Source organism: Botrytis byssoidea (assembly GCF_014898295.1).
Source record: "Botrytis byssoidea strain MUCL 94 chromosome Unknown BBYS_003, whole genome shotgun sequence".
Lineage (NCBI taxonomy): Eukaryota > Fungi > Ascomycota > Leotiomycetes > Helotiales > Sclerotiniaceae > Botrytis > Botrytis byssoidea.
The window spans coordinates 1986509-2000627 of NW_024065844.1; the positions used below are offsets into that span (position 1 = coordinate 1986509).

Here is a 14119-nt window from a genome sequence, read left to right on the forward strand (position 1 = left end):
AACAACCATCTCAGAGGACCACCCAAACCACCCAATCATTTGCTTTGCGGGAATCCTTTCTTTTACCATTTACCATTTACCATTTACCATTTACCATTTACCATTTTTCCTTCGAGCCTACCTACTCTACTCTGGCCTATTCAAGCCAAGTAATTTCGATTCATTCCCTCCTTCCACTCCGTATTCTTTTCCATCCGCCATAATCAACCTTTCTTCATTATCCCTAGCTACCGACTTTGGACTTTAGACTTTAGACTTTTGTGAAGCATGGAACATACGTGATATGATGTATGTACGATTCTAGTCTCACATACTACTATTTACTATTATCTACTATATCAACTATATCAATTGCCTCTCCACAAATCTATCATCCGCTCTCCGAATTTCGTCGGTTTCATGTGGCGTTTGCTACTCCTTCTTATTTGTTCTCTAGCTGTTGCTCAATAAGCATTTTACAAACTCCTCTTACCCCCCCCCCCGGAACTTCCAGAGCATTTCATTCACTTGCTCAAACCCAACTCAAACCGTAAACTCCGTCCCTCTTCCTCTCTTTCCTCTCAACATCAACAATTTTTACCACCAATTTCCTCGAACCTTCACCATATCATCAATTCCAACTATTTTCCTACGAGGGAATCTGCTCACACACAATCGTTCAATTGCCCCGTACAACCTTGCAAAGGTTCGAATATTCCAAACAAAATTTACCGCCTATTCGCAATCTCCTGGCCGACTCTTCCGGTACCAAATTAAGTTGTCATAAGCGACCATTCTAAAAGTACCAGACCTTCTACTGTGTGGACCTTTGTTATAACGATACTTCTTACCGTTGCTCGTCGATATTAATTTCGTTTCTGTCGAAAGTTCTAGTCGAGTCTCAATTGTTTCAATCGTCTTGTCTCTTTCACGAATTATACTTCAACGTCTGAATTCATTCAAACACTGGCGGACATATTCACCTTGCCTGCGGGCTCTTGCCTCAAACTGGGCTTCCGCCCCAATCACAAACGATCGCAATCATGCCGGACGTCGACATGTACGCAGAACCCGAGGAGGATGCACCTGAGCCAGGGACGAGGCGAATGAGATGGGCCACACAAAGAGTGCCCCCCAAAGGTAGTGATAAAAAGAGGACATCGATAATGGATCGATTGCATCCGCGTAAATCGCAAAGTAGTGAGAAGAGAGACTCTGCCGGCGCAAGCTCAATGGGAACAGATCTTGACAGGATACAAGAAGAACAATCAAATGCAGCTGCAGAGGAACAGGCGGAGGATGACGATAATGACGGTCAAGGACCTAGAAAGGTTTTCTTTAATCTTCCGTTGCCACGGGGCGCGATCGACGAGTCGGGTCACCCCTTGGTGCATTATAAACGAAACAAAATCAGAACTGCAAAATACACCCCTTTGAGTTTCATACCGAAGAATATTTGGTTTCAATTCCACAACATCGCGAACGTGTATTTCTTGTTTTTGATCATTCTCACCGTAAGTCCAGGTCTTGTAGGCTGCATATGTGAGGCTGATGATTCGTGTAGATCTTTAGTATCTTTGGTGCATCTAATCCAGGTCTCAACGCTGTTCCCTTGATTGTTATTGTCGCAATTACAGCTATCAAAGATGGAATTGAAGATTATCGCAGAACCATTCTCGACAATGAATTGAATAATTCGCCCGTTCATCGCCTTGTTGACTGGAACAACGTAAATGTCAGCGATGATGACATTTCACTATGGAGGAGAATCAAAAAGGCCACTTCACGTTGGATCGTAAGGACACTCAAGAAAATGAGGAAAGACAAAAAGCTACCCGGAGAGACGTATGCCCAACGTGCCATGGATGTGGACGAGCCTCGACCCTCTTTCGAGTCAAGGGCTGCGCGAGACGACATTCAAATGACACCGGTGCCCTCTCCCCTTCCACGAGATGGCGAGCTTGATGTTCCCGATCGCCCAACGACGGCTTTCTCTTACGATGCTAGCGGGAAAGCCCCTGCGGAGAAGAATTTCGGAAGTTTGATCAACCACAACAATGCAGTAACTGGAAAACCCAGATTTCATCAGGATTATTGGAAGAATGTGCAAGTTGGAGATTTCGTTCGTATCTACAATGACGACCAGATCCCAGCAGATATTGTGATTTTGTCTACCTCTGACCCCGATGGAGCTTGCTATGTTGAAACGAAAAATTTGGATGGAGAGACGAACTTAAAGGTACGACATGCTCTTCGTAGTGGCCGAAGCATTAAACACGCTCGCGATTGTGAAAGAACAGAGTTCACCATTGACAGCGAAGCACCACACCCTAATCTTTACCAATACAGTGGTGTGGCTCGTTGGACGCAATACAATGGAAAAGATGGACCAGGCGAGGACATGGTTGAGCCGATCTCGATTAATAACTTGCTTCTTCGTGGGTGCAATCTCAGGAACACGGATTGGATTCTCGGAGTTGTCGTATTTACCGGTTTTGATACCAAGATCATGTTGAACTCTGGAATCACTCCAAGTAAACGCTCACGCATCGCCCGGGAACTCAATTGGAATGTCGTTTACAATTTCATTCTTCTGTTCATCATTTGTTTCGCTTCTGGTCTTGTCGAAGGTATCATTTGGGGACAAGGCAATAATACCATTGATCTATTCGAATTTGGTTCTATTGGTGGAAACCCAGCACTTGATGGTTTCATCACTTTTTGGGCTGCTCTTATTCTTTTCCAGAATTTGGTACCAATTTCATTGTACATTACGATTGAAATCATCAAGACTTGCCAGGCATTCTTCATCTACAGCGACAGCGAAATGTATTACGACAAACTCGATTATCCTTGTACGCCTAAATCGTGGAATATATCTGATGATTTGGGACAGATCGAATATATCTTCTCCGACAAAACTGGAACTTTAACTCAAAACGTCATGGAATTCAAAAAAGCCAGCATCAACGGAGTTCCCTACGGAGAAGCATACACTGAAGCTCAGGCTGGTATGCAAAAGCGTCAAGGTATTGATGTAGAAAAAGAAGGCGCAAGAGCTAAACAGCAAATCGCTGCAGCGCGTGCTAAAATGCTGGTCGATGTTAGAAAACTTCATGACAACCCATACCTTCACGATGATGATCTGACTTTCATTGCTCCTGATTTCGTTACTGATCTCGCCGGCGAAAGTGGTAAGGAACAGCAAGACGCCAATTATCAATTCATGTTAGCTCTCGCTCTTTGTCACTCGGTTATTTCAGAAACCACACCAGGAGATCCTCCGAAGATTGAATTCAGAGCTCAGTCGCCTGATGAAGCAGCATTGGTTGCTACTGCCCGTGATGTTGGTTTCACTGTTCTCGGAAACTCGCCTAATGGTATTTTATTAAACATTCAAGGCGAGGATAGAGAATATAGGGTTCTAAACCAACTCGAATTCAACTCGACCAGAAAGAGGATGAGTGCTATTATCCGTATGCCAGACAATAGAATCATACTCTTCTGTAAAGGTGCAGACAGTATAATATATTCTCGCTTAAAGCGAGGAGAGCAACCAGAGTTACGTCGTACGACAGCGGAACATCTGGAGATGTTTGCAAGAGAAGGTTTACGTACTCTTTGTATCGCGCAAAGAGAGCTTGGTGAGCAAGAATATCAAGATTGGAACCGCGAGCACGAGATCGCGGCTGCTGCCATCCAGGACCGTGAAGATAAGTTGGAAGCAGTATCAGATATGATTGAACGCGATCTCACCCTTCTTGGAGGTACAGCTATCGAGGACCGACTGCAAGAGGGCGTGCCTGATACCATTGCACTTCTCGCCGAAGCCGGTATTAAGCTCTGGGTTCTTACTGGTGACAAAGTCGAGACGGCCATCAACATCGGATTTTCATGCAACTTACTCAACAATGATATGGAACTTATCGTCTTCAAGATCGAGGATGAACAGGTTTCTACCGCTGAAGCAGAACTTGACAAGCACTTGGCAGCTTTCAAACTCACCGGTTCCGACGCGGAGCTCAAAGCCGCCAAGAAGAATCACGAGCCACCGGCACCAACTCATGCTATTGTCATTGATGGCGACTCTCTCAAACTTGTTTTGGACGACTCATTGCGACAAAAATTCCTTCTCTTGTGTAAAGAGTGCAAGTCAGTACTCTGTTGTCGAGTCAGTCCTGCTCAGAAAGCTGCAGTCGTGGCAATGGTCAAGGGTGGTTTGGACGTCATGACTTTGTCTATTGGTGATGGTGCGAATGATGTTGCTATGATCCAAGAGGCAGACGTTGGAGTTGGTATTGCTGGTGAAGAAGGAAGACAGGCTGTCATGTCTTCTGATTATGCTATTGGTCAATTCCGTTTCTTGCAGCGACTCGTGTTAGTCCATGGACGATGGTCATATCGCAGATTGGGAGAAACCATTGCCAACTTTTTCTACAAGAACGTCGTATGGACTTTTACAATTTTCTGGTATCAGATCTTCGCCAACTTCGACATGACATATCTTTATGATTACACTTACATCCTCTTGTTCAACTTGGCTTTCACATCCGTGCCTGTCATCTTCATGGGTGTTTTGGATCAAGATGTTTCAGACAAGGTCTCTCTTGCCGTTCCCCAGCTCTATAGACGAGGCATTGAGCGAAAAGAATGGACTCAAAAGAAGTTTTGGTAAGTATAAATGAATCCCACTTTGATATAGACGACTAACATAGTACAGGCTTTACATGGCCGATGGCTTGTATCAATCTGTCATAATCTTCTTCATGGCATATTGCTTGTTCGACTCCGGCACTTTCGTTACTTCAAGTGGCCAGAACATCGATGACCGAGAGCGATTCGGAGTTTACGTAGCACCAGCAGCCGTCGTCGCCATCAACGTATACATCCTAATCAATACCTATCGATGGGATTGGCTTATGGTCCTTCTTGTCACCATAAGTATTCTCTTGGTTTGGTTTTGGACTGGTGTTTATTCTTCTTTCACCTCGTCGGACTATTTCTACAAAGCCGCTGCCCAAATTTTCGCACAAGCCACCTTCTGGGCAGTTACCTGTCTTTCTGTAGTCATCGCCCTTTTACCACGATTTGCTATCAAGGCTGTGCAAAAAGTTTACTTCCCATACGATGTCGACATTATCCGCGAGCAAGTTCGTCAAGGCAAGTTTGATTATCTTGATAAGTCCGATGAGCGCATGGACGCAATGTCCAAGGATGGTTCATCGGCATCTTCTTCTGAGATCACGAAGCCGAGTAAGCACATCCACTATCCGAGCATTGATGAAGACCAACGACCCATTTACCCTCCTTCAGTTGCTCCGACGAACACCACACACAATCCTCGAAGTCAAAACGGTAGCGACGGAACCGACTTCACAAGACATAGAGGTTCGATGGACCAACTTGGTCCTCGGGTCTCCGTTGACAGGCCACGACCCTCCTTCGATAGATTGCGAACGTCGTGCGATCGAGTTAGACCAAGTTTTGAGGCTAGTAACGATTTTACTTCGGCAGCCCTTTTAACACGCTTAGAATCAAGTCAATCATTTGGGCCGCTAAGAAGTAGGAGGAACGAAGACATTTCACAATGATACCCGAATATCATATTCACTCTTTTCCAAACTGGGAGACTGCGACGAACTGTACCATGCATTTTTCTTTTCTTTTGTTGATACAGGAGATATTAAGCATAATGATCTGCAGGAGCGATCTACGACCTTTGTGTTCCACATTTGGTTCTCTTTTGCATTGGTGTTCTAGGCGTTTTAAATGACATGAAAAGGCGATAGGCCATATTATCTTATTTTGTTTTTGCATTCTAAGTTCTTTTTACTGGTGAGGGCATGTTGGTTTTGGAAGATAGTTCTAGATCTTCACTTCTGATGGTGTACACTCAGCAGTGATAGTAGCATCCGTGGTCCGTTTGTATATAGCGGTTGCAAAGCAAACAAGTGCACAGAGCTTCAATATAGAGAGCAGTATAATCTAACTTATCATTTATATACCTTGATGAGTGTTGTGACTTGCCCAGTGCCATGAAAATGGTAGACTGTAAAATGATTATACTGACTCCATTTGTGATTTAACATGAGCTTCATTGGGCTTTTGAAGTACCAAGTTATAGTGATACGTGACGGTCGTATTTTGAAACTTAAATATTGAGTAATAACAAGATGTATGTCCTATTCGCAAAAAAATGCATGTTCTTCGAACGATCTCAAGTACCCAGTCTTTATTCCCCTGTAAACCGATTGACCTCAGATAACAAATTCTAAGCCTTGCATGCGAGGCTACTGGCAAAATCAATCTAAGTAGTCCACGTGAAATGGCTTTAGTCCTACGCGATGCGCGTTAGGACTTTCAATCTCAGCCCTTACCTCAGCTTTTTTACTTTTTCGTATATGAGATACAGCAATTGTGTAAATGTTCTCGAAATTTGATTGCAACATCATACCATATATCAACTCCACAAGTTTGATTGACGATTTGCCAAAACTTGCGCTTCGTATTCACTTTCTTTAACGATTTCAAACCCTCAAAAGGCGAGCACTTTCTTCCTTCGGGTGCTAAGACTTGCAGTACCTCCCAACTTTTACCTTTCCATAAATTTACTCCTAATACTTTCTGTAAACGGCATTTATCCATATTAATTTGATTTCCTAAATATTCACCTTTGGATCGCATGCTCAGCTTATAAAATATCCGCAACTATGCCTGATGAAGCAGATATCATGGACGAGCTCCACGGGCTCCACGGGTTTGTCCTACGAGTTGTACTTATATCTATGATAATACTGACAAATTATTGATAGGGAACTGAAGAGTTTTCCTGCCGATGCCCATTGGTTTTGCCCCAAGCGGAACGACGAAGACTATGTCGACTATTCGCATCCAGATGATGCCGAGGAGGATATGAGCGCAGAAACCAAGAAGGAGCTCATACAAGATGCCCAGCGGAGACAGACTGTTGCATATAAATTCTCTCTCACTATAGGATTAGATCGCGATGCTGGGGGGGCGATGGTAGAAGGCTACCTGGAACGTTTGAATAAGCTTCTGATGTGCTGTGATAAATGTGTGCATAATTGGCATATAGGTCGTAAGGCATATCTCAAGGAACTAACAGAGTAATACATCACAATATGCACTTGATCTTGATGCTAATATACCTCAGAAATTTCGACGATGAAACGGTTGCAGCGCTCTCAAGTCGCCTTAATGTCCTCGATTTTCAACGTATAGACAACGGGTTAGAAAGAAGCAAAAAGGTTATATCCGAAGTGGAATCTCCATTGAGGACGCAGAAATTGCTAGCTGGCTACGACTCTTCCCTTTTACTGTCACTTTACGAATCACTTTGTTGCGTCGATTACCACAAATCCGCAGACAACCTTTCGAAACACTTCGATTTCGTTTTTGAAGAGATACAAGCAAAGAAAGTCCTGAGAATAAGTGATATACTACCCGCTACAGGGCGTTTTCTATTCGACAAAAACCCCATTAGACAGCGTTTCGCGAGATGTGCCTGGCAGAAGGCTACTACAATGCTCACACCCACATCATTCGACTGGGTTGTGCATGACGCATTGTCGGACGCAATAGTTTCTGTGACCCAGGGAATTTACGATTACGAGGATATCATACGATTTTGGGAAGGATTTCTTTTGATTTTAGAGAAGCTTGATGAACATTTGATAACACATTCTCTCCGAGCAATGGAAGTCCAACCAAGTGTGTACATACTCGCACTCAATCACTTAAGTTGTAAATCGGAAAGAATCAACAAGTTAGTCATCGAAGCGCTTAGAAGTTTACTTAAGAAGTCTCCGAAGAACTTCTGGGCTGCATTTGCTACAATATCACCTGTTGCTGTTGCAGAAAACATCCTAAGATCTTGGGGCGTCAGAGAAAAACTGCAAACAATAGAATTTGAAGACCCGGAAACTTCTTTTATTCTCGCATGGTTGCCTGAACTCGTGGAGTCACTTCCTTCCGATCGTCAATACGATGTCTGCAGTTTCGTTTTTAGATTTCTGGGAACTTATCAGACCTCGGAACACCCAGAGAATACCCAACTCGCTTGTCGTTGTGCTGCACTCGATACTCTCCGTGCCACCTTGAACACCTTTGTGGATTCAGAATACGTCATCAATCCGTCGACGTCTCTTATATTCATCAATAACATCATGAAACTTGTTGACGACTACAAGGAGACGATCACAGAGTCTGCTGATTTGAAGGTGGAAAACAGCACACACCAAGAAATGAGAAGACTTGGTATGCTAGTCATACGAGATGCTTTGGCTCTCGACTGCAAAGCTTTAAGCGCAGAGTTCCAAGCTCTTGCGGAGGATATTCCGATACAACAGGGTCTCCGAAGCCATTCCCAGCCAATTTGGCAAGGCGTTCTTGACATATTTAGGCCAGGAAATGTAGATTTAGCCAAAAGCATTCTGGCGGCAACTACTCACCTCACCGGATTAGATGAACTTACACCAAAGTCAAAGAAACTGCCACTCCCTTCCTCTCATCTACAATATAATAAAGACTTTCGTCAACTCACTGAAAACGTGTCTAGAATCTTTGAGCGGCTCAGCGATTTTAATGCATCTCATTTAATTGAGATGTATCGAGATCCTCAGACCTCTCGGCCACTGTTTGCAGCCCTGATGTCTGCTGATCAACAGATCTTTGAGGCTGCTGTTGAGGTTGTCAAAGCTGCAACGGATCAAATAAGCAAGCGTGAAGCAATATCGAGCTTATTAGGGCAAGCATTTGTGCCGATGTTGAATTCGTTAACCTTTGCTGTTGTCCGGATCACCAAAGCCAAGAACTTTTCCCCTGTCCCATTTTTATTCAAGGTTGGACGAGACACGCTGGAGGCCCTTTGTGGAGACACGGGGGGTTTTCTACGAACTCACCCATCTTTAGATTCTACAGAGCGAAGCGCTGTAATGTCTTGGTGGATCAATCAGTGGCGTGCCCTTGATGCGGCATTTGCTAACACAGAAGCTTGGGGAGGTCGTGTTCAACTTCCTAAGGAAACCTTGCAAGACTTTTGCCGGGACGGTATGGAATATGCAGAATCCTTGTTTGATAAGAACAGTATCATTGCTACAGCCCTATGCGAGTCTTCTAACTCGTCTCATGCTCATGCCCTGTCCTCGGGTTATATATCGAGGAAGGCTGCACAAAAGAAAGTATTGCAAGTCGTTTGCTTGAACGTGAACGGCCTAACAATGATGCTGAGGTTGAGAGATATCTATTTGGTTAGTGTGATCACTAGTCTGCTCGGAAAACTTCTACGATCGTTAGCAGAGTTTGATGTTGAGGTACATGAGTATTCGCTTAGCTTTATTCAAGATGCGTGCTTGAATGAGGGTGAGAAGGGATACAGAAAGACAAATCTTACTAATCAACAAAAAGCTGAGTTGCGCGCTGCCCTTGACGAACATAAAGGTGTGGAAATTATAGAGAGTTACTCTACGACGGCTCAGAAACAACAATCAAGAATCGATTCGTGGTCTAAGTCGGCAGGAGGTATAAAACATGAGCCAACGTTTAGTGTCAAGGGGCGTCAAACCTCACTCGATACATGGTCAAAGACTGGAGACGGCAAAACATATGAGCCAGTCATTACTCAATCCAACAAAGCCTCTCAGGCACCCTTTACCCTCTCTGAGCATCATAAGAGTATTATGGACAAAATGAGAGCACAACCACCGCTCAAGACCGCCAAAGCTACTGAAGATTGGAAGGACAAGCGCCGTAAAGATGAAGAAGAGAAAAAGAAACGTAATGCTGCAGCGATTGCTCAAGCGAAAGCCCTTCGTGCTCCAGCAGCCTTAGTGAAGGGTGAAGGATCTGGTCTGAAAAATCTAAGCGGTGTAGCTGGTAAAGATCATGCGCCTGTTCGAAGTGAGATAATGGTAGGATCTTCAGACGATGATTCGGATGATGATGATGACGATGATGGTTCCGATACGAAGTTTCTTTTCACCAAAAGTCGAGAGGCTTCAAACAAAGTCAGGGAATACGAGGAGAGTAGAAAAAAGGCACTTCTACAAGCTACTGGCCCAGTACGGAAGACCAAAAAGGTTTACTCAAAGAAAGATCTCCGTGCTCGTTTGGAGCCAAATATGGACATCATATATCTCGAGCTTCTCAATTGGGATATATTTCATGAGGGCGAGGATCCCCCAAGCAATAATGTTTGCAAAAAAATTGCAAGCAGCTTCCTCGACCTCGGTCTCTATAAAGAGACATTCAAGCCGTTGCTCATATCGGAAGTTTGGCGCTCTTTACTAACAGCCAAAGAAGAGAATCAATTCAAGCCCATTGAAATAAAGGTTTTGAATCGTTTGTCTGTTGACAAATTTATGGAAGTTAGTACAACTATGTCAATTTCTAATCAAAGAGACCTCATGGTGTACCAACAAGATATTGTACTCCTTTCCAAAAGCTCCAATCCACTTCAAGACAAGCAAGCGCCACATTGTCTAGCCCGTGTTTTCAGGACAACCCGCAAGCGCGATGCAGTGGAAGTCACTTACAGAGTCAGTAGAGATATTAGCCCTGAGCTCTTGAATTGTTTCGTGCCCAACGGCAAGTTGTATACTCTCAAAATCACTGATATGACGACAACTTTGCGAGAGTTTGCAGCCTTGAGCAGTCTTGAATACTACGACTTGTGCACTGAAATTCTGGAAGCGAAGCCTTCTCCTTTACAGAATTATTCCGATGAAAAGGTCGCTTCGATGTCCACCAGGTATAAACTTAATAATGGGCAAGCCAAAGCGATTTTGTCCGCCAATGACAATGATGGGTTTACATTGATTCAAGGGTATGTATTGAATTTTGTTCTGCTTCAAATGATATTGCTCTAACAGTACTAGTCCTCCGGGTTCGGGAAAGACGAAAACGATTATCGCCATGGTAGGCGCCTTGCTATCTCAGGTGCTCCAACAGCAAGCACAGCAAGTGGGCTTCAGACCGCAAGGCCAAAATCGCAGTGCGGGCGCTCAAGCACAAGCACAAGCACCAAAGAAAAAGCTACTTATCTGCGCTCCCAGTAACGCCGCCGTTGATGAATTGGTCCTCCGGTTGAAGGAGGGAATTTTGCCTCTCAGCGGCTCGCATCAAAAGATTAACGTGATTCGTGTCGGACGAAGTGATGCGATTAATTCTAGTGTTAAAGATGTGACACTTGACGAATTGGTGAGGATTAAGCTCGAGGGGGACCAAGAATCTAAGAAAGGTCAATTGAACGATCGGGAGGTGCTTCACAGAGATGCAGGGCTTATCAAAGAGAGGCTCAATGTTTTAAGACCTGAGATGGAAAAATGCCGTGCTGCAGGTGACAAAACTTCGGAACTTAAACTGCAAAGGGAATTTGATGAGCTTAAGCGAAAGCAAGCCCACATAGGCAACAAAATCGATGAAGATAAAGAAAGCGACAACAAAGTGCGACAAAATGAGATCAGTAGACGCCATTTCACTCAGGAGATCATCGATGGCGCCCATGTTCTTTGTGCCACGCTCAGTGGATCCGGACACGATTTTCTAAGAAATGTCAATGTCGAGTTCGAAACAGTCATTATTGATGAAGCTGCTCAGTGTATCGAACTCAGCGCCCTGATACCTCTTAAATACGGCGCCACTAAATGTATCTTAGTCGGAGATCCTGAACAATTACCTCCAACAGTTCTCTCACGATTGGCAAAGAGTTATGGCTATGAACAGAGTCTCTTCGTCCGCATGCAGCGAAATCATCCAGATGATGTCCACTTACTTGATACTCAATATCGTATGCATCCTGAGATCAGTCGATTCCCAAGTCAACAATTTTACAACAGTCGTCTTATTGATGGTGATGGAATGGCACAATTACGGGTTCAGCCATGGCACGCAAGTTCGATTCTCGGACCTTATCGATTCTTTGATGTTGTGGGTGTTCAAAGCAAAGAGGCTAGAGGCCATTCCCTCATCAACGTTCCTGAGTTAAATGCTGCTATTCAGCTTTATCAACGACTTAAGACAGATTACAGATCCTATGATTTCAAGGGAAAAATCGGTATCATAACTACCTATAAAGCTCAATTGAATGAGCTCAAACGACGTTTTGGTGCAAAATTTGGAGACGAAATCTTTGAAGAGATTGAATTCAATACGACCGATGCGTTTCAAGGTCGAGAGCGAGAGATCATCATATTTTCCTGCGTTCGTGCGAAGGCTGCAGGTGGTATTGGATTTTTGAACGATATCAGACGTATGAATGTAGGTCTCACTAGAGCCAAATCGTCATTGTGGGTTTTAGGAGACTCTAGAGCATTGGAACAAGGTGAATTCTGGAATAGGCTTATTCAGGACGCCAAGGGCCGTGAGAGATACACGAGTGGTGATATTATGGGATTATTGTCGAGGCCGACATCAAAGGATGCACCAGCGATAGACTATTCGAAGATATCCTTAGACACGAATGGCAATAGCTCTAGGCGTCCATCTGAGAAGAGTGACAGCGATATCGATATGACAGATGCGCCGCGAAATCGAAGTTCTCGAGAATCGATTTCAGGTAGTAGCAGCACGACATCGGTCGATGATAGGAATACACCAAACAACGTGGAGATGGGCGAGCAGAGGAAACGACCTAGGGAGCAAGAACTTCACCCAGATAATATTACAGCCAAGAAGAAGAAGAAGGTAAGTCGACCGAAAGACTGGTTTAGTACTAGTCGTGGTTTATGCCAACTTGTTTATACTTATTAACTCTAATAGACTCCAATATCGGAAGCAGATCCTACACCACCAGCTTCTACCATGCTCAATCGAGGACCAGTCGAGCCTCAAAAATTAGATCTGGAAGCTGCACTTCAAGCACAGCAGGCAAATAAAGCTGCTGCTGCTGCGGCGCGTACACCGAAATCTAATTTACCACCTCCACCGCGTAGAAAGGCACCGGCGGACCCGTTTATTCAACGTAAACCACCAAAGAGAAAGTAATGGTAGCATGGATTTATTTATTGATATATCTTTTAATGGTTAGGACACTGCACCGTTTGGCGCAACAAATTATTAGCTTGGCGAATGGCGCACGTGTGAGACAGGTGTATGCTGGTGGGAATTATCTTTTAACTAGTAAGATCTGATAGATCTTAGAGTGTAGTAAATAGTTGCATCTTGGTGACCTGACTTGTGACAGCTTTAATAAAAGTTCGAAGAGAGCCATAATGGCGAGAAGTTTTAATTGGCATAGATCAATTAATCCTACAGAGTCCAATGAGTCAACCCCCGAGGTAAAATCTTCTTGTAGATACCTACTCGTAGGTATCAACAATTGAGCCGAATGGTTTACTCAATAGTTCCCTTTAAAAGCCACTTAACTACTCTCCCCGCCACTACTGCTGGTAACTCCCTGGCGCCTTCTCGGCTCGTCCCCGTGTCTCACAATTTTTAATATCTATCTCATTTGCATTCTCATTTCATACATACGTATCCGGAAATACCGTATTGGTCCCAATTTGAGATTTCTGCATTCGGACTTTGTAATTGAAAGTTTCATGATTACTTTACTTTCTCAATCATAAATCAAGAAATAATTCGCACGGACATATGAATAGCTACTCGGACTTGAGGGTTGGGGCTGTAGATCATTCCTTGCCTTATCGGATATTTTTGTTCCCTGATCCGCTAAGAGTTTAGTGGGAGGTGGACTTCTGTTCTTAGAAGATTTGAAATTGAGAATTGGGAAACTATTGAGTGATAGTGATTCATGTGGGAATTTGAAATGACATTGATCGATTGTATTGATGTGGTAAGTCGTGAAGAGAGGTGATATTTCTGTATATGTCTGTCTGGGCCCAGTTCTACTTCGGATTCGGATCACAACTGAATGGCCACAATGATACAACATGATATGATGGCCATGCACACAACGCCCCGTTATCATCAAGTCAGAGTCCATCTACCCATGACCTGCAAACCTCTAAGATCGACTTTTAGTGCCGCATTGGTCGGCGTTCACTGCACCTGCCATTGATGCAATAAAACGCCATCAAGCCGCCACTAACCTTGAATTGTTCAAAGTCGATATGTTTTCCCACGGGTTGGGAATCTTTATTTTGTTGATTGTTTAGCCAAC

General features: G+C 43.9%; 2 protein-coding genes across 2 annotated transcripts; both read left to right on the forward strand.

The window, feature by feature from the left end:
- Positions 1 to 440: 440 nt before the first annotated feature.
- Positions 441 to 6015, forward strand: EAE97_002031 (uncharacterized protein). Its single transcript, XM_038872542.1, has 3 exons — positions 441 to 1493; positions 1544 to 4650; positions 4700 to 6015. The coding sequence occupies exons 1-3, from the start codon at positions 1023 to 1025 to the stop codon at positions 5568 to 5570; spliced, it is 4449 nt and encodes a 1482-aa protein (XP_038737100.1). The 5' UTR covers positions 441 to 1022; the 3' UTR covers positions 5571 to 6015.
- A 674-nt stretch (positions 6016 to 6689) lies between these two features.
- On the forward strand, positions 6690 to 12981 carry EAE97_002032 (uncharacterized protein; the record flags this gene model as incomplete). The annotated part of the gene is made up of 5 exons (XM_038872543.1): positions 6690 to 6736; positions 6792 to 7106; positions 7154 to 10822; positions 10875 to 12681; positions 12757 to 12981. The coding sequence occupies 5 exons, from the start codon at positions 6690 to 6692 to the stop codon at positions 12979 to 12981; spliced, it is 6063 nt and encodes a 2020-aa protein (XP_038737101.1).
- Positions 12982 to 14119: the final 1138 nt, after the last annotated feature.

Bases quoted from the DNA above. Each gene is read 5' to 3' on its own strand.
- EAE97_002031 (XM_038872542.1), top strand. From the start codon at position 1,023: ATGCCGGACGTCGACATGTACGCAGAACCCGAGGAGGATGCACCTGAG. The intron at 1,494-1,543 runs GTAAGTCCAGGT...TGATTCGTGTAG, and splicing joins TGTTTTTGATCATTCTCACC to ATCTTTAGTATCTTTGGTGC. The intron at 4,651-4,699 runs GTAAGTATAAAT...AACATAGTACAG, and splicing joins TGGACTCAAAAGAAGTTTTG to GCTTTACATGGCCGATGGCT.